This window comes from Thunnus thynnus, chromosome 24, assembly GCF_963924715.1.
Source record: "Thunnus thynnus chromosome 24, fThuThy2.1, whole genome shotgun sequence".
Taxonomy (NCBI): domain Eukaryota; kingdom Metazoa; phylum Chordata; class Actinopteri; order Scombriformes; family Scombridae; genus Thunnus; species Thunnus thynnus.
The window spans coordinates 15,950,775-15,970,438 of record NC_089540.1 but is presented as its reverse complement, the minus strand read 5'-3'; the positions used below and the strand labels follow the sequence as shown (position 1 = coordinate 15,970,438).

Here is a 19,664-nt window from a genome sequence, read left to right as displayed (position 1 = left end):
TGTAAAACTTCATTTGTCTGTTAGGAAAACATCACATTACTAAATCAACAACAACTAACAATGTGTCCAATTTGAGACTTTTTTATTTAATTGATTTTTAAATTCAGCAATTTAAAAAAAGTACATTGAATGCATTTGAAACACTGGTTTTTGCTTGTAAAAGTTTAAATATCAATAACTTTTAAGTGCTGGATGCATGAAAACAGAACATTATTTAAAATATTGTCATGTTAAATAATCTAAAATTATTAAAGACAAATAGGTGACCAATGTGAAAATGTTCTATCTTACCTTGCCATCTCCTTTCAGCAGCTTCGTCTGTATTGAAGATGAATAAGTGTGTGTTAACTCACTGGAATTCTTCAAAGACTTCAGACATACAGATACAGAAAGGCAGACTGTCTCTGGTGCCTTTCAGTGTGTTTATCAATGAACCTCTACTTTACATTTTCAGCTCTGATTAGGAAGTTGTCTTCTGATGTTGCAACTAAGCAGAAGAGATAAAGAAGTCCTGTAATTTCAATTATCTTAGATTTGAGGGAAACATCAGCAACATCACTAAAGTAGTTTTGATGTTTTATGGACCTCAGAAATTGTTGAGATCAGTATTAAATGATAAAAGAATTGTCACAACCACAATACATCTGTCAGACAGTCAAACCTCTAGTTTACTGCAGTTATAACGGATCAAGAAAAAAAAGTTGTTCTTACCCTTGTTCAGCATTTCTTGGAACTCTGTGAAATATTAAAGAATTGTCACAACCATGATGCATCTATCACACAGTGAATCCATATTAGAAGTTTTTTAACTGCTGCTATTCAAACAAATGTTGGTCAGATATGTCTTTGTCAGTATTTAGTTGCAAATAAATCTATTTGTCAGAATACATGTTTTAATTTGATCTGTTAAAACTAACAGCAGTATGATTGATGAATGTAAAACTTCATTTGTTTGTTAGGAAAACATCACATTACGAAATCAACAACAACTAACAATGTGTCCAATTTGAGACTTTTTTTTTCAATTGATGTAGCCTAGAAAACTTTTGTAACCCACATGGATTATAGGACTACAAAATCCACATATGTGATTTAGAGATTTAATTACATGTTGTTGGGCGCATAAACACAGTGCGCCTGTTATGTTGAGGGAGACACGTGCTCTCTCTTCTTTTTACCGCAGCAGCACTACCAACACGGCAGACGTGTGTGAGCATGTAAACAAACAAAAACAAGCATTTCCTGGTATGAAACACCGCAAAATAGTCATTAAAGTCAGATTAATGTCCATGCAACAATGCTAATAAGTTGATCTTTTAATAGAGGTCCAACTGTGAGCGAGAGAGAAACAACTTCTGTCCAGTTATTAATGTTGAGAAACTCCGGTGAGTTGCCATGTTGTCTGCTAGTCTGTTGTTGTGTTAGCCACTGTGGAGGGAAGCTGCATTAAACTTCCTGTTGAGTCAAGATACTTTTCATAAAAACCAACCGCTGATTGTTAAAATGTGGTCTGATGTTTATTACATGCTTTGATGCAACTGTATCATTGTATTTATAGTCTGAAAAGATCGCTAGCTGCTAATCGCTAGCTCTGGCTAATGGAGCGACCGACACCGTGTCAAAACTTTAAAGGAACATTACACTGTTTTCTAATATTAAAATCATTATGTTTTAATGTGATTTGTGTACTTTAATGTTTTGTAATGCCATTAAATGGTAATTTAACCGATTTTGGTTACTAGATGTACATGTTTAGTGAATCATAAAGGATAATTTAGTTCATTTTCATGATTAAATTAACAGTACATTAAAATGGTGCATAAAAATGTAACAATACAGCAAATAATTTAGATAAATGATAAAATGCTAAATGTTTTGACATTAGAAATTCATAATAAGCAATCTGTTATTGTAAGAATACAAATGTTGATGTGACAGACAGAAAATTCACTGTAAATAATTTATTGTTAAACTTAAAAAGACGTCTGTTTTCAAGAAATTCATGGTAAATTGTTCATGTTAAAATTACCAGTTGATAATATATGGTCAATGTAGTACAAGTGTTTCCTTAATTGTTGGTTATATGATGTTATGATATTCTCTGAGAGAAAAGAATTTAATGAGATCTCATCTTAAACACATAAAGAGAACCAAATAACTTATTATCCTGCACTATCTGTATCTGTGTAGGTTGGTTTTTTGTGACCAGATAGAATCAGAGATGGCGAGTCCAGCCTGTGACTCTGTGGACGGTTGTAGAAACGGTGTTGGTCAACCGCAGGAACTGCCCACAGAGGACATCTGATTTAAAGTGATACCCATTTTCATTGGGTTACAGATAAGACACACACACTAATTATCCTACCCGGGTAGTAATAGTGGTGACACTATTAGACACTTAAATCCAATTTTTGCCACTCCTATAACTGAATAGCATCATGTATGTTTAACATAATGTATGTTGTTATTATTTTCTCTTTCTGTAATTGTCTTCTTTCTTTTTTGTGAGTTGACACTAAAAAATAAACAAATTATTGTCATATTTCCATTAAATAGATTGAGAGTTTCCAGGTCCTGGGTGGATGTTTTATGGACCTCAGAAATTGTTGAGATCAGTATTAAATGATAAAAGAATTGTCACAACCACAATACATCTGTAAGACAGTCAAACTTCTAGTTTACTGCAGTTATAACAGTTCAAGAAAAAAATTAAGTTGTTCTTACCCTTATCCCACCTTTGGAGGAACTCTGTGAAATAAATAAAGAATTATCTATTATCTATTTGTCAGAATACATGTTTTAATTGTATCTGTTAAAACTTACAGCAGTATGATTGATGACTGTAAAACTTCATTTGTCTGTTAGGAAAACATCACATTACTAAATCAACAACAACTAACAATGTGTCCAATTTAAGACTTTTTATTAAATTGTTTTTTAAAATTCAGCAAAAGAAAGTACATTGAATGCATTTGAAACACTGGTTTTTGCTTGTAAAAGTTTAGATATTAATTACTTTTAAGTGCTGGATGCATGAAAACAGAACATTATTTAAAATATTGTCATGTTAAATACTCTAAAATTATTAAAGACAAAATAGGTGACCAATGAGAAAATGTTCTATCTTACCTTGCCTTGCCCTTTCAGCAGCTTCTCCTGTATTGAAGATGAATAAGTGTGTGTTAACTCACTGCAATTCTTCATTAATCATGTTTTGTTTCATAATTAGGTTTTATAAGTTACATTTTCTTTTGTGAATGTCAAACTTGTGCAACATGGCTTTAATAATACATTTGTAAGATTCATAACTGCTCCTTTATGTGGTGGTTTTGTTTAGTTGAGAAAGTTGTAGAGATTAAATACCTGAATTAATTACAGATGTTGAAGGTGGCCTTTACAAACGCAGCTTCTCATTAACAAATATAATAATATTAATAGTCTTAACAGAGTGGACAATATGTATATATGAGTCATGAGAGATGGGTTTTCCTAATACTCTGACAATGTTCTCAGACGTGAGGAAGAATCAGCCAAAGAAAATGTAATGAGTCATACGTTTTAGTTTAGTGACAACACACAGTCTCTGCAGTACAGCTGAAGACTCGCCTGGTCTTGACCTTTTAAATATCGAACCTTCAAGGCTTTTTTATGGCTTCAAAGACTTCAGACATACAGATACAGAAAGGCAGACTGTCTCTGGTGCCTTTCAGTGTGTTTATCAATGAACCTCTACTTTACATTTTCAGCTCTGATTAGGAAGTTGTCTTCTGATGTTGCCACTAAGCAGAAGAGATAAAGAAGTCCTGTAATTTCATTTATCTTAGATTTGAGGGACACATCAGCAACATCACTAAAGTAGTTTTCTTCCACCTCTGACACATCGTCCAAGTTCACCCATTTCTAACACAGTCAGATGCAGAAATTCTCATTCATGCTCATTCAGGTCTTGTATTCTGTACGATTAAAAAGATCCAACAAGTCCAAAATGCAGCTGCTACAATTCTTCTGATTCACTGGTTTACGGTTTCATTCAAGTCAAACTACAAACTGCTACCTATTACCTCCTGACCTGTCAAAACTTCTCAGACCTCACATTCCCCCACGTACACTCACATCACAGGATGCAGGTTATCTTATTATTCCAAAGATTACACCATTCACATTTTATTTAAGAAATACATTTTTGGACGTTCTATGCTTTTATTGATTATTGATTAGTATCAGTGAAGAGATGACAGAAAATGAGGGACGGGGGAGAGAGAGATGGAGAACAACAATCAATAAAGGTCCCTAATCAAATATGAATCAGGGACGTTGTGGTTCATGGTCGACGCTTCACCTCTTAAATCCAATTTTTGCCACTCCTATAACTGAATAGTATCATGTATGTTTAATATAATCTATGTTGTTATTATTTTCTCTTTCTGTAATTGTCTTCTTTCTTTTTTTGTGATTTGACACTAAAAAATGAAATAATCATTGTCATGTTTTCATTAAATAGATTGAGCGTTTCCAGGTCCTGGATGGATGTTTTATGGACCTCAGAAATTGTTGAGATCAGTATTAAATGACAAAAGAATTGTCACAACCACAATACATCTGTCAGACAGTCAAACTTCTAGTTTACTGCAGTTATAACGGTTCAAGAAAAAAAAAGTTGTTCTTACCCTCTCTCCTCCTTACTTTCAGTGCTGTGAAATGAATAAAGAATTGTCACAACCATGATGCATCTGTCACACAGTGAATCCATATTGGAAGTTTTTTAACTTCTGCTATTCAAACAAATGTTGGTTTATATGGGGCCAGAACAGTGACATTTACATTTTAGCACTGAAAATATAATTTGGCATTCAAAACAAAACCTGAACTGAAAAGAAAACATTGGCATTGAAACAAGTTCCTCGAAAAATAAAACACGGACATTAAAAAATTACAATCTTACAATTTTATTATCTTATTTTATTTTGATATTTTTTGCGTGATGATGTTTTTCAGTGTCAATCTTCAGATTTTTCTTCATGTCTGTCTTTCTTCAGCGACAGATTTTTTTTACGCCATGAGTATTTTTTCAGTGTCATTGGTTTTCAATGTCAACTTACTCTTTTTTCAGTTTTTTTTTTCAGTTTTCAGTTCATCGTGTTGTCGTAGGGAGGCGGGCCCTTGCTGGGCCTACATTACCCAGTGTGCCTTGCGCTGCGACACAGATTGGATTTCCCAGAGCGAGGTGTCATGGCGGAGATTTTGAGTCAGACTGTTGTAATTCTCAATCTAGGACTGTTAATATCTCACTTTATTAAGATAAAGTATTTTTTCAGGCGAGAAATTATCCATGTAGGCTCCAAATATGTGGTCAGTTTATCCAAATAACACCTGTTTGTAAATCTGCTGCAACGTTTTCGGAGATGTGAGGAGCCGCTGGCCGGGTGAAAGCAGCCAGTCATCTCAGCTGCTAGCAGCCCGAGTCCTGCGTCGTCATCCCGGGGAGAAAACTGATCTGTGCAGCTCTTTGTTGATTCACCGCTGGTTCTAATGTCTCCGTAGCATTTTGATATATGATATCTACTCTACAATGTTGGACCTTTAAATCCAATCCTAATCAGAACACAGAGGACTGTGAGTAGTCTATGATGGTTGCCAGTTCAGACTAGTTTAAATAATTTGACCACCAAATACAACATTGAGCCCTATTTTTCATAATAGTGAAACGACCAGCGCAAGCAGCACACAGACAGTTTGGTATTTTCCTGACCTTGATATTTGCTTTGTCCGTCTGTGTGGTGTCTTCAAAATAAACCTTATCTGCAGGATGGTTAGACAGTGTGACCAAACTATCTGCTGATGCATCGACTGATCAATGATCTGTGCACCACAACACCACACAAAAAAGACAAATACATCTGATTGACAAGAGCCATGACACCGTTTACATAAAAGTTGGTAAACACAAACACTCACATCACAGGATGCAGGTTATCTCATTATTCCAAAGATTAAACCATTCAGATTTTATTTAAGTAATAACTTTTTGGGCATTCTATGCTTTTATTGATTATTGATTTGTATCAGTGAAGAGATGACAGAAAATGACGGACGGGGGGAGAGAGAGATGGAGAACAACAATCAATAAAAGTCCCTAATCAAACATGAATCAGGGACGTTGTGGTTCATGGTCGACGCTTCACCTCTTAAATCCAATTTTTGCCATTCCTATAACTGAATAGTATCATGTATGTTTAATATAATGTATGTTGTTATTATTTTCTCTTTCTGTAATTGTCTTCTTTCTTTTTTTGTGATTTGACACTAAAAAATAAACTAATTATTGTCATATTTCCATTAAATAGGTTGAGAGTTTCCAGGTCCTGGGTGGATGTTTTATGGACCTCAGAAATTGTTGAGTATTAAATGATAAAAGAATTGTCACAACCACAATACATCTGTCAGACAGTAAAACTTCTAGTTTACTGCAGTTAAAAAAAAAAGTTGTTCTTACCCTTTGTCAACCTTTTCAGCATCTCTGTGAAATAAATAAAGAATTGTCACAACCATGATGCATCTATCACACAGTGAAAACTAACAATGTGTCCAATTTCAGATTATTTTTTCAATTGATTTTTAAATTCAGCAATTAAACAAGATTACATTGAATGCATTTGAAACACTGGTTTTTGTTTGTAAAAGTTTAGATAGTAATTACTTTTAAGTGCTGGATGCATGAAAACAGAACATTATTTCAAATATTGTCATGTTAAATACTCTAAAATTATTAAAGACAAATAGGTGAACAATGTGAAAATGTTCTATCTTACCTTGCCATCTCCTTTCAGCAGCTTCGTCTGTATTGAAGATGAATAAGTGTGTGTTAACTCACTGGAATTCTTCATTAATCATGTTTTGTTTTATAATGTTTATTAATAATATAAAGTTTATTTACCAGTAAACAGACTGTGTTACTCAACAATGAACATCACAACCACAATACATCTGTCAGACAGTGAAACTTCTAGTTTGCTGCAGCTATAATGGTTCAAGAAAAAAAAAAGTTGTTCTTACCCTTATCCAACATTTCTTGGAACTCTGTGAAATAAATAAAGAATTGTCACAACCATGATGCATCTATCACACAGTGAATCCATATTAGAAGTTTTTTAACTGCTGCTATTCAAACAAATGTTGTTCAGATATGTCTTTGTCAGTATTTACTTGCAAATAAATCTATTTGTCTGAATACATGTTTTAATTTTATCTGTTAAAACTAACAGCAGTATGATTGATGACTGTAAAACTTCATTTGTTTACTACGAAAACATCACATTACTAAGTCAACAACAACTAACAATGTGTCCAATTTTAGACTTTTTTATTTAACTGATGTAGAAAACTTTTGTATCCATCATGGATTATAGGGCTACAAAACCCATATATGTGATTTGGAGATGTAATTACATGTTGTTGGGCGCATAAACACAGTGCGCCTGTTATGTTGAGGGAGACACATGCTCTCTCTTATGGAAAGCCCTTTGGGCATCTATTAGATATCCTTGATATCAAACTTAAGTGTCATCTACTAGTTCAGACTTTGGCAGTACTAGTTGGACATTTTGTCCAACTAGTTCGCAACTTTGCTGTACTAGTTGAACAAAAACTCCTACTATGGAAAGCCCTTTTAGCATCTATTAGATATCCTTGATATCAAACTTAAGTGTCCTCTTATGGAAAGCCCTTTTAGCATCTATTAGATATCCTTGATATCAAACTTAAGTGTCCTCTACTAGTTCAGACTTTGGCAGTACTAGTTGGACATTTTGTCGAACTAGTTCGCAACTTTGCCGTACTAGTTGAACAAAAACTCGTACTAGTTACGCTTTTTCAGCAACTAGTGACACTTTTGGCCAACTAGTTCGGACAAAAGCCGTACTAGTTGAGCCCAACGCCGAACTAGTTGAGCCAAAATCCCAACTAGTTGACTTTTTTGCGCACTAGTCGACGACTGGACCCAACTAGTAAAGCTCAAAGTCCTACTAGTTAACTAGTGCGCCGAAAAAACGCCAACATGTTGACTACTTGAGCGCAAATACGCCTTACTAGTTGACTACTAAAGCTCAAAATGCTTACTAGTACTACTAGTAAGAGCCAAAATGTCCACTAGTACTACTAGTAGGAGCCAAAATGTCCACTAGTACTACTAGTAGAAGCCAAAATGTCCACTAGTTACACTAGTGGGCGATTTTTTGACCTTACTAGTACTACTAGTATGAGCTAAAATGTTTACTAGTACTACTAGTATGAGCTAAAATGTTCACTAGTACTACTAGTAAGAGACAAAATGTTTACTCGTCGTACTAGTAAGAGCCAAAATGCCCACTAGTTGCACTACTAGGGTGTTTTTGAGCTTACTAGTACTACTAGTAAGTCTAAAAGTGTTTACTAGTTGAACTAGTAAGAGACTAAATGCCCACTAGTAACACTAGTTGCGTTAAATGCTAATCAGGAGGCGGGACATTGTGCCTTCCTATTGGCTCTCCAGCAAGAACTCCACCCGGCCAAAATTTAACCCTGTAAAGCCTGATAAGTTTTCACTGTTGTTAACCAGCTCTTTGCTTACTATCCATGCAGAATAAAGCATGAATTAATTACTTTTTCTATTAACAACAATGAATCTAAAGGTATTCAATTGTTTTTCTGTTGTTTACTGCTTGACTCATTTTCCTTGTTGCATTTTTAAACAACAAAAAGCTATGTAATCATTTTCTAAAACAGAAAAGCAGCTGCTCTGCTTCTTGCTTTTTCCTTTCAACACGGTCATATGAACATTTTATCATTCATATTATATCGTCACATTATTTAGCAGCGCTGATGGTTAAAACCAAGTAACCACAGAGAAATAATATACTATATTTTTGCTAATGAGCGGCAGTAACTCACCCAACATATACAGTAATGTTCAAAAATTAAAATCAAATGTGAATACTACACCTTGTTTATTAACTACATTATAAACAATGAATGAGCCTATATCAGAAAAATAAACTCTGTCAGGCTCACTTTGATCAACAATAAGCATATTACACCTATATGTTAGCAGCACGGCTGTTATTTATGTGACTCATTTCAGTTGATGTGACTACAGTGAAGGCAGTGCGCAGCGACAACCAGCAGGTGGCACATCGAGCGGTCCAGATGCAGTGTTTGTCTCTGGGGAATTGTATTTTTATTTTTTATAAATATGACTGTTTTTCCTACAATTGGAAGTTGTAAATAGTTAATTGAGAGTAAACTGAGGAGTTTAAGGGGACAGTAAACACATGTATGTAATCAGATTTTAAATATCTAATTGATAAATATGTGAAAATTAATTTTAACCATATTTTACCACCTCCCCAGTTGTTGACTCTACTCACATGGTATCTGAGGTCCAGAGCTCTCGATAACAGTCGGTCTCATGTCTGAAGCCCCTTATGTTGCTGAATTATAAGCCTTCAAACATGCACCAAGGTCAAGGTTCAAAGGTCAATATTTCTTAGCAGGAGCCCTGTAGAACCTTCATACTGACATATGTTACTCTCCAGGTCGAGACCTTTCCAACGATGTGTTTGGTTTAACTCTACGTCAAAGTTTTAATTTTCTCATTTCACAGATACAAACCATCCCAGACCTGGTTTCAGAGACAACTTTGAAGGACTGAGATACAGTGCTGCTTGAGAGTTTGTGAACCCTTTAGAATTTTCTGTATTTCTGCATAAATATGACCTAAAATGTGATCAGACATTTACACAAGTCCTAAAACTAGATAAAGTGAACCCAGTTAAACAAATGAGATAAAAAACAACAACATTTTTTTCATCTTTTTCATTAATTAATTGAGGAAAATGATCCAACGTTACATATGTGTGTGTGGAAAAAGTATGTGAACCTCTAGGATTATCATTTCATTTGAAAGGGAAAATAGAGTCGAGTGTTTCAATCAACAAGACGACAATCAAGTGTGAGTCTGGGAGGCCCTGCCTTACTTAAAGAAGGTTTGTGGAAGTGTGTCATGGCTCAAACAAAGGAGATTTCTGAGAACATTAGAAGAACAGTTGCTGATGATCACCAGGCTGGAAAGGGTTACAAAACCATTTCTAAAGAGTTTGGACTCCACTAGTCAACTGTCGGACAGACTGTATATAAACTGAATACATCCAACACCACTGTTACCCTCCCCCGGAGTGGTAAACCAACAAAGATCACACCAAGAGCAGGTGTGTAATAGTCCAGGAGGCCACAACAGACCCCAGGGTAACGCCTAGGAAACTAAAGGCTTCTCTTGCAGTGGCTACAGTCAATGTTCACATACTTTTGCTTCACACAAATATCTTAGATTGGATCATTTTCCTCAATAAATAAACGAAAAAGATTTAAAAAATGATTTTTTTTGTCTCATTTGTTTAATTGGATTCACTTTATCTAGTTTTAGGACTTGTATAAATATCTGATCATGTTTGAGGTCATATTTATACAGAAATACAGAAAATTTTTAAGAGCTCACAAACTTTCAAGCAGCTATGTATAAAATGAAGCTTTTTTTTTTTAATTTTTTTTTTTAGGGGAAATAGTGACCAGAATGAGTCACCTTCAGAGATTATTACACTGCTGATAGTCTAGTACATTACTGTAGGCTTGGGTTAGGGTGAGGGTAGGCTACTACAGGGCCAGCCTGACTATGTTGGTGGTCTAGGTGAGATTTAAATCGGAGCCCCAAAAAGTGCAACAATACTTCCACACTCACACTAAAATGAAGTGTAACAATTATACCTCCAGCCCAGACAAATCCTCCCAGTTCTCTGGACAAAAGGCAAGTAGAGGTCAAGGTGCCATTCAATGAGTGTTTGGTGGCTGAACGACAAGTAAGGCTTTGAAAATCAACAGATGAAAACCCATCAACTGCTCAACTACTACTACAACAAACCACTGCTGGTTTTGGGATTTTATGTCAGCATGACATACAGCAGCTCATTCATGTTTTATTAGCCAATACAAACATACAGAGAATGAGTCTTGGTGTTTGCTCACAAAAATCTGCAACACACAAGAATGAAAATAGACGAAAGTAAGGTAATACTACTACTACTACTACTACTAATAATAATAATAATGATAATAATAATAATAATAATTAAGTCAATAAAGCAATATTAGAATTAAGTTGAAATTTTAAAGTCTATTTATAGAGTGGAAACCTGAAATGAAATATTGACTGTACAGAGCAAATATGGACAAAGAATTGAAGTGAATGAAATATATGAAAGTGACAAGAGAATAAAGTATATAAATTAATAATAAATTATTATTAATTTAAAATAAGGGAAATTATTAACATAATTAATAAATAATTAGATTATGTAACAGTAAGAGGTTGAATGCTATGCAGAATCTAAAGTCCAGTTTGATGATGGAAGTGAAATATAAAGTCCAGTTTTATAACCTCGTTTTCATCCCGTTTATAAACACACAACGTTGGAGGGTTTTATTGTTTTAAGAAAGATGATTTCATATTAAATATACTCAGCCACATATTCTTGGAAATATATTGTAGCGACCCTGTTAATGTTCTTGTACTGTTAAGCGTTTGTTGGTAGCCACATGTTAAGAGGGCGTGAGTAGGGGAGGGGCAGGGATGTGAGTGTGTGTGTGCGCGTGCGCGAGGAGGAGAGTGAGTGAGAGAGCGAGAGGCGCGAGTGACAGCAGCTACAGTTCTGTGAGTTCGAGTTACATTATTGTTGTTGTTTTTTTGGCGTGGTTACGGCCAACAGTAACCCATCCTGTTCAGATAAATAAACGGTACAGTGCCGATCAGTTGCCTGTTATTTGAACACGTCCTGGCGGACGCTACATTTGGTGTTAGAAGTTAAACCACCGGAGCTTCCCTGGCTACTCACCGTTAGCAGCTAGTTGGACTCGGCTGCCTGCTACAGTCTAAGGTGATGGCGGCGCAGCGGGACCGGACCGGGACCTGTCCGAAAGTCAAGGAGGAGGTGCTAATGGACAGCTGGCGTGCCGGTGAGCCTAATTATGTGAACGAGTATGGCCGCACCTCGGAGCATGTCGCTCACCTGAGACGGACAGCGAGAGACATGGCTGCTGCTGCCGGCTTCGACTCACCAGGCTTGGAGGCGCGCACCGGAATTGGCGGCAACTGTGACCAGCTCCAAGTGAAAACGCCAAAATACTCCGGTAAGGCGAACTGGGAGGCCTACCATGCACAATTCGAACTGTTAGCACAGGCTGCAGGCTGGTCTGGAAAGAAAAAGGCGCTCCAGCTGGCCATGTGTCTTACTGAAGAAGCACTGACATGTTTGCTGCTCCTCAGCCCAGCTGAGAGAGCTGACTACGGAGCCTTAGTTGGGGCGCTGCAACGGAGGTTTGGACAATGCTGCCAGCCTGGTGTCCTGCGTTCGGAGCTGTCAAGCAGGCAGAGGCAACCGGGTGAACCGCTCCGTGTATTGGCTAATGACATTGAGACCCTGGCAAGGAGAGCATATGCCCACATGCCCGCTGAGGTACAGTGCGAGCTGGCAAGGGACCAGTTCATTCGAGCCATAACCCCAAGGGAGCTGCGCATCCAGACTCAGCTGGCACATCCCTGCACTCTGCAGGAGGCGCTAGAGCTGGCGTTGGAGAGAGAGGTCGTAGGAGGGGCGTCTGAAAGCGACTTTAATGGGGGCAGCCATGTTGTGAGATCCGTGGTACAGGAGGGCCCAGGTCAAGAAAAACCTGCATGGGTGGCTGAATTGACTGAAATGATCCGTGCTGTGTCACTGCAATCACCACACAGCAACACCCGTCCTCGCAGAGGAGCCCCTGTTTGCTGGGTATGTGGCCAGGCTGGCCATATCAGTGTGCGGTGCCCCAAACGTATCGATGTTCAGGGAAACGACCCAGGGTCTGTGTAAGCGGGACGGCACAGACCCTTGCCCCTATGTCCCACCCTACCTCCTCCCTGGTAGACAGAGCCCAGAAGCTTGAACGGGGGAGCGAGACTCTAGACCCCCTGCAGGCAGATGACACCACTGAGTCCGCAAGGGTGGTGGGTTGGACCCACGCAGGGGATTTTTGCCATGTCCCTGTCACCCTGGCGGGGGCTCCATGCACTGCCCTTGTTGACACTGGCTCCACCGCTACGCTGTTGAGACCTGACATGGTCCCAGTGGGGACACAGTTGATACCTACTGCTGTGAGGCTAAGGACTGTGACTGGTGAGTTAGCGCCTATGCTGGGAAGATGGGTGGTGGTTATTCAGGTGGGGGGGCTAGCGGCAGTGCAGGACCCCTGCATAATAGGACTGGACTTTCTGCGGGCTGCCCAGTGTGTGTTGGACCTGGGGAAGAACACACTGGCTTTCCCAGGGGGTCCCATAGTCGCAATGGTACACCCTGCTCAAACTGTTGAACCACAGCTGCCAACCGTGAGAACAGTAGAGGCACGTTCAAGCCCCCCACCCCTTCCTGCACCTCTTGCCCCTACCCCCCATGCCACAGCTGATATACAGCCACCTGCCCCTATCAAGCCACCAACAGCGGGAGGGCAGGTGGACAGACTGGCAGCAGTTAAAGAGGTGTGGGAACGCAGCAGTGTTAACCTGGAACCTGATCAGCGGGAAGAGCTATGGCAGCTGTTGGTGGAATTTAAGGACATTTTTGCACTGTCAGAGGAAGAAGTGGGGCTGACACACTTAGTGCAACACGAAATTGACACAGGGGATGCACAACCCATTAAGACACGCCCACGGCGCCTTCCCCTGGCACATCAGTCAGCTGCAGACGATGCAATAGATGAGATGCTGGAGGCCGGCATCATCGAGCCCTCTGACAGCCCCTGGGCCTCGGGAGTCGTGATGGTCAACAAAAAAAAGAGTCCAAAAATGAGATTCTGTGTGGACTACAGGCCGCTAAATAGCGTGACCAGGAAGGACTCATATCCACTGCCCCGCATTGATGAGTGCCTCGACTTGGTGTCCGGGTCATCCTGGTTTTCCTCTTTGGACCTACGTTGCGGGTATTGGCAGGTGCCCCTCAGCCCCTCAGCCAGGCCAAAGACAGCTTTCTGTACGGGGAGGGGATTATGGCAGTTTAAAGTCCTCTGTTTTGGCCTATGCAACGCACCAGCCACCTTTGAACGGCTGATGGAAAAGGTGTTGGCAGACATTCCCCGGCAGGAATGTCTGGTATACCTGGACGACATCCTGGTCCACGGCAGCTCCTTTCAGACCGCCTTAGGGGCCCTGCGGCGAGTTCTACATCGAATAGCAGCTGCAGGACTGAAGCTACACCCAGACAAGTGCTGCTTCATGAGAAAAGAACTAGAGTTTCTGGGCCACAGAGTTGGGAAGGAGGGCATCAGCACATTGGAGGAGAAAGTGCGGGCAGTGAAGGACTGGCCAGTCCCCGCTAATGTGAGAGAGCTGAAAAGCTTCCTTGGGCTGGCATCCTACTACAGGAGGTTTGTGCGTGGCTTCTCTTGTATAGCTGCCCCTCTGTTCCGCCTGCAACAGAAAGACTGTGATTTTGCCTGGACTTCTGACTGTGAACAAGCCTTCAGCTCTTTGAAGAAGGCCCTGACAGAGTCTCCCATCCTCACCCCCCCAGACCCCAATTTGCCTTTTGTACTGGATACTGATGCCAGTGATGTTGGGATGGGTGCGGTGCTGAGCCAGGTGGGACCGGAGGGGGAGAAGGTAATGGCGTACTTCAGTAAAACTTTCAACAAAGCTGAACGACGCTACTGTGTGACACGCAGAGAGCTCCTTGCTATTGTGAGAACAATAAGACACTTCAGGTACTATCTTTGCGGCCTTCCCTTCACAGTCCGAACTGACCATGCAGCCCTCCAATGGTTAATGTCCTTCAGGGAGCCAGAAGGGCAGATTGCACGCTGGCTAGAGGAATTGGCACCGTACGTCTTTAAAGTGGAGTACAGGGCTGGAGCTCGCCATACCAACGCTGACGCCATGTCTCGGCGCCCCTGTGCTTCTGATGGCTGCCGGTACTGTGAAAAGAGAGAGGCTCGGGAGAAAGAGCTTGGTATGGAGGAAGAGCTTAATGGAAACAGGCTGTTCTGTAGAGGTGCACAGGTTGTGGACTCCACGGAGTGGAAGGTACAGCAGGAAAGGGATGTTGACTTACAGCCTGTTTTGCAGTGGGTGGAGTCAGGACAAAAGCCGCGGTGGAATGAGGTTGCAGGATGCTCACCTGCCACCAAAGGACTGGTCTCAAAATTTGAGGCTCTCCAAGTGAAGGATGGAGTGCTTCAAAGAGCCTGGAGAGAGCCAGCCACAGGAGAAGAGAGGTGGCAGGTAGTAGTCCCCAGGGCACTGAGAGAGTCGGTGCTAAAAGCCTCTCATGGCACAACTGGAGCAGGACACTTTGGGGTCTCAAAAACCCTTCGTCGACTCCGGCAGAGTTTCTACTGGGGTCAGCTCAGGAGAGATGTTGAGGACTTCTGCCGCCGCTGTGACCTCTGTACTGCACATAAAGGGCCCCCGGAGCAGTCTCGTGCCCAGCTCCAGCAGCTGGCGGTGGGGGCTCCTATGGAAAGGGTGGCAGTAGACATAATGGGCCCATTCCCCCGCACAGATAAAGGGAATCGGTATGTTTTGGCTGCCATGGATTATTTCACAAAATGGCCTGAGGCCTATGCCATACCAGATCAGGAGGCGGAGACTGTTGCTGATGCTCTAGTGGAGGGCATGTTCGCCAGGTTCGGGGCAGCTGAGGTCATCCACAGCGACCAGGGAAGGAAATTTGAGTCGGCTGTGTTCTCTGCTATGTGTGACCGGCTGGGCATGCAAAAGACTCGAACTACACCTTTACACCCCCAGAGTGATGGACTAGTTGAACGGTTTAACCGAACTCTGGCGAAACAACTTGCAATCCTCACTACAGAGCATCAGCGTGATTGGGACATGCACCTTCCCCTTGTCCTATTGGCCTACAGGTCGGCTGTGCAAGATTCAACCTTATGCACACCTGCCCTGCTCATGTTAGGGCGAGAACTGCGCACACCAGCAGAGATGGCTTTTGGCAGGCCCCCAGATGCCCCAGCAGCTCCTCCTGGCCCAGAGTACGCTAGGAGGCTTCAGGATCGTATGGAGTCAGCTCATGCCTTTGCCCGTAACCAGCTGCAGAAGGCGGGTATGAGGCAGAAAAGAAACTATGACCTGAGGGCCAGAGGGGGAGACTTTGGGGCTGGGGACCTGGTGTGGGTGTATAGCCCACGGAGAAAAAAGGGCCGGTGCCCCAAGCTGGACTGTCACTGGGTGGGCCCGTGTGAGGTGTTGGAGAAGCTGGGGGAGGTAGTATATAGGGTCCAGCTGCCGCCTAGGGGGAGGCGGGTTGTTCTCCACAGAGATAGGTTGGCCCCGTATAGAGGTGACGCACGCCCTCATCAGCGCCCTGCACACTCTGCACATTCCCAAAAGAAGCAGACAGCCACACCCCCAGATTCTCTGGCTGTTTCCCTTACCGACCCCTCACATTCCCCCTCACATCCCCCTGCACACACCCCCACACCTCAAGACACAACTCCTGCTCATCAACTGGAGAGTCCAAGAGTGCAGGTGCAACCCACTTCAAGGCAGCCCCAGAGACAGAGAAAGTCCCCAGCCCACCTCAGAGACTTTGCATGTGACCCCTCGGGGCGAGGGACTTTGTAAGGGGGGGGCAGTGTAGCGACCCTGTTAATATTCTTGTACTGTTAAGCGTTTGTTGGTAGCCACATGTTAAGAGGGCGTGAGTAGGGGAGGGGCAGGGATGTGAGTGTGTGTGTGCGCGTGCGCGAGGAGGAGAGTGAGTGAGAGAGCGAGAGGCGCGAGTGACAGCAGCTACAGTTCTGTGAGTTCGAGTTACATTATTGTTGTTGTTTTTTTGGCGTGGTTACGGCCAACAGTAACCCATCCTGTTCAGCTAAATAAACGGTACAGTGCCGATCAGTTGCCTGTTATTTGAACACGTCCTGGCGGACGCTACAATATCATTAAACGAGCAACTTCACATTTTACAATCACAGGCTATAAAACAGCTTTTTCTAAACAGACATGGTGGTGTTTGGATTCGGGTTGCGGCGGACGGCGGCAGTTTGAAACGGAATGAAGCCAACTGACGGCAGACGGCAAAACCAGGAGTCGAACGCGCCCACAACACAATGCTCTTCCCTAGCCTTCCGCTACCACAACCTGACAGAAACTACTTTATTACTCAGAATCAGAGGAGAAATAATGATGACTGATGGCCTTAACATGAACCTATCTTACTGTTGACTTACTAAGGACACGTTGGTGTTGTTGTGTTGAGAAATCTTAAAGATATCATTAAGACAAAACTTTAACACGATCACAGTGAGGAAAACACTTCCGGTCGGCGGGAATTCCGGTCAGCCAATCACAGAGCTTCAAATTCTGTTTACTGCGCAGTTTAAGGCTGATCGAGTTTATTATACATACACACATTATTTTCTTTACACTTCAATATACACTACAGTACGTTACCACCAATCTGCAGTATGATATAATGTCATACTGACTATATGTTACGGCTTTAGCTGGCGTCATCACCATAGTAACGGTATGTTGAGAAATGTTAAAGATACTAAAATCAATAGTGAGGAAAATACTCATACGCGTCCTCTCCGGCCCCACCGGGCTGATAATATTAAAATAAATAAATAAAATCAAGGATAATATCTTGTGATTAAATGTTGAGTGGCGTAGTTATAGTTAAAATAGTTAAAAACCTACTTCCAACTGAAATACATCAGTTTGAAAGTCGTGTAGAGTGTCACGGAAAATAACTAGATAGATTAAATTTCATGATTATTTCATGAATGTCATGAGACAGACTGGCTCACAAACGAGACGCTGCAGGTTTTCTGTGAATGATTCACGTCCAGCGCGTTTTGGAGTCAGTTTAACTCTGAATACTGAGGAGAACAATCAGCTTTCTTTCGGCTTCTGATGATCAGTCGGTTACAATTTTTGGAAGGGACAAATTTACATGTTTCATATATTAAGGTCTAAACTGTGTTGACGGATGGTTGGTTTAAATATCATAATATAAATGTCCTTTATGAAATTAAGACTGTAACGTGTTAGTTTACTGTACGTGTCCGGCAGAAAATATAACTTATAACTAATTCTCAGACAGCTTCACGGGGTTTCTCTGTTCTCTCTGCTTGTCGAGCATGATGAGAGCATAGACTATATTATAAATATTATTAATATATATCTTTATAAACAGTCTATGGATGAGAGACGGACAGAAGCTGCATCTCGACGGCTCTCATCTGCCACCTGCTGGTTGTTGTTCCGCACTGCAGCTAATCCTGGATCAATTATTTCAGCCTCTTCACTGCGGCCGCGGCATTGAAATCTTGAAAGTCTGTGTTGTTATTCCCAAACAGCTTATCTGAAGGGGCAAGCAGAAGTTCTCTCGTGTTACCAAGCAGACGCGGTGGAGGAACAGAGAAAAGACTTTTTAAAATTAATTCTCTGTAATTGCAAATTTTCTACACATAAAAATATTAATGTTACATTTACTTTGTTTTTCATGTCGTTGTATGTTTAATCTACCAAAATGCATTCAATTGCCATTTCATGTTAATATAAAATAAACTAAATTAACAGGCTTCCTGAAATGAGTGCTGCTAAAACTCAAGTTACTATACAGAGCGGGCACTTTAAGAGGTCCAGCACACAGTTTCTACACTGACCAATCAAAATCTTTGTCCCGCCTGCTTCATTTGCATGCAGTCCACTAGTACTACTAGTTGCCCAGTTTCCGTGTTACTAGTACTACTAGTGAAGCTCAAAATGTTTAGTAGTAGTACTAGTGGACATTTGGGCTCTTACTAGTACTACTAGTAAGAGCCCAAATGTCCACTAGTTACACTAGTGCAGTGTTTTTGACCTTACTAGCACTACTAGTAAGAGCCAAAATGTTTACTACTACTACTAGTAAGCACCAAAAATGCTGACTAGTAGTACTAGTAGCACATTTTTGAACTTACTAGTAGTACTAGTAAGTTCAAAAATGCTTACTAGTACTACTAGTAAAAGCCAAAATGTCCACTAGTACTACTAGTAGGAGCCAAAATGCCAACTAGTTGCACTAGTGGGCTGTTTTGACCTTACTAGTACTACTATTGAGCGCCAAAAAAAATTAACTAGTTAACTAGTAACACAGATTTTTGCCTTACTAGTTAACTACTAGAACAAATTTCTTTTGACTAGTAAGATTTTGTGCCGAACATGTAAACACTTTGACCGAACATTTGGAAAGCCCTTTTAGCATCTATTAGATATCCTTGATATCAAACTTAAGTGTCATCTACTAGTTCAGACTTTGGCAGCACTAGTTGGACATTTTGTCGAACTAGTTCGCAACTTTGCTGTACTAGTTGAACAAAAACTCGTACTAGTTACGCTTTTTCAGCAACTAGTGACACTTTTGGCCAACTAGTTCGGACAAAAGCTGTACTAGTTGAGCCCAACGCCGAACTAGTTGAGCCAAAATCCCAACTAGTTGACTTTTTTGCGCACTAGTCGACGACTGGACCCAACTAGTAAAGCTCAAAGTCCTACTAGTTAACTAGTGCGCTGAAAAAACGCCAACATGTTGACTACTTGAGCACAA

General features: G+C 40.9%; 1 protein-coding gene and 1 long non-coding RNA gene across 5 annotated transcripts in view; one reads left to right on the top strand and one right to left on the bottom strand.

Annotated features, from left to right (window-relative positions):
- Window positions 1–19,664, bottom strand: part of LOC137177247 (V-set and immunoglobulin domain-containing protein 1-like) — a 142,730-nt gene that overhangs the window by 107,462 nt on the left and 15,604 nt on the right. For all 4 annotated transcript variants that reach the window (XM_067583424.1, XM_067583426.1, XM_067583423.1 and 1 more), the window contains exon 10: window positions 7,054–7,077. In XM_067583424.1, coding sequence (XP_067439525.1) covers window positions 7,054–7,077 — 24 coding nt within the window. The remainder of the gene's footprint in view (window positions 1–7,053; window positions 7,078–19,664) is intronic.
- On the top strand, window positions 1,167–2,522 carry LOC137177256 (uncharacterized). The gene is made up of 3 exons (XR_010926036.1): window positions 1,167–1,245; window positions 1,324–1,385; window positions 1,559–2,522. It is a non-coding gene; the product is annotated as an uncharacterized lncRNA (long non-coding RNA).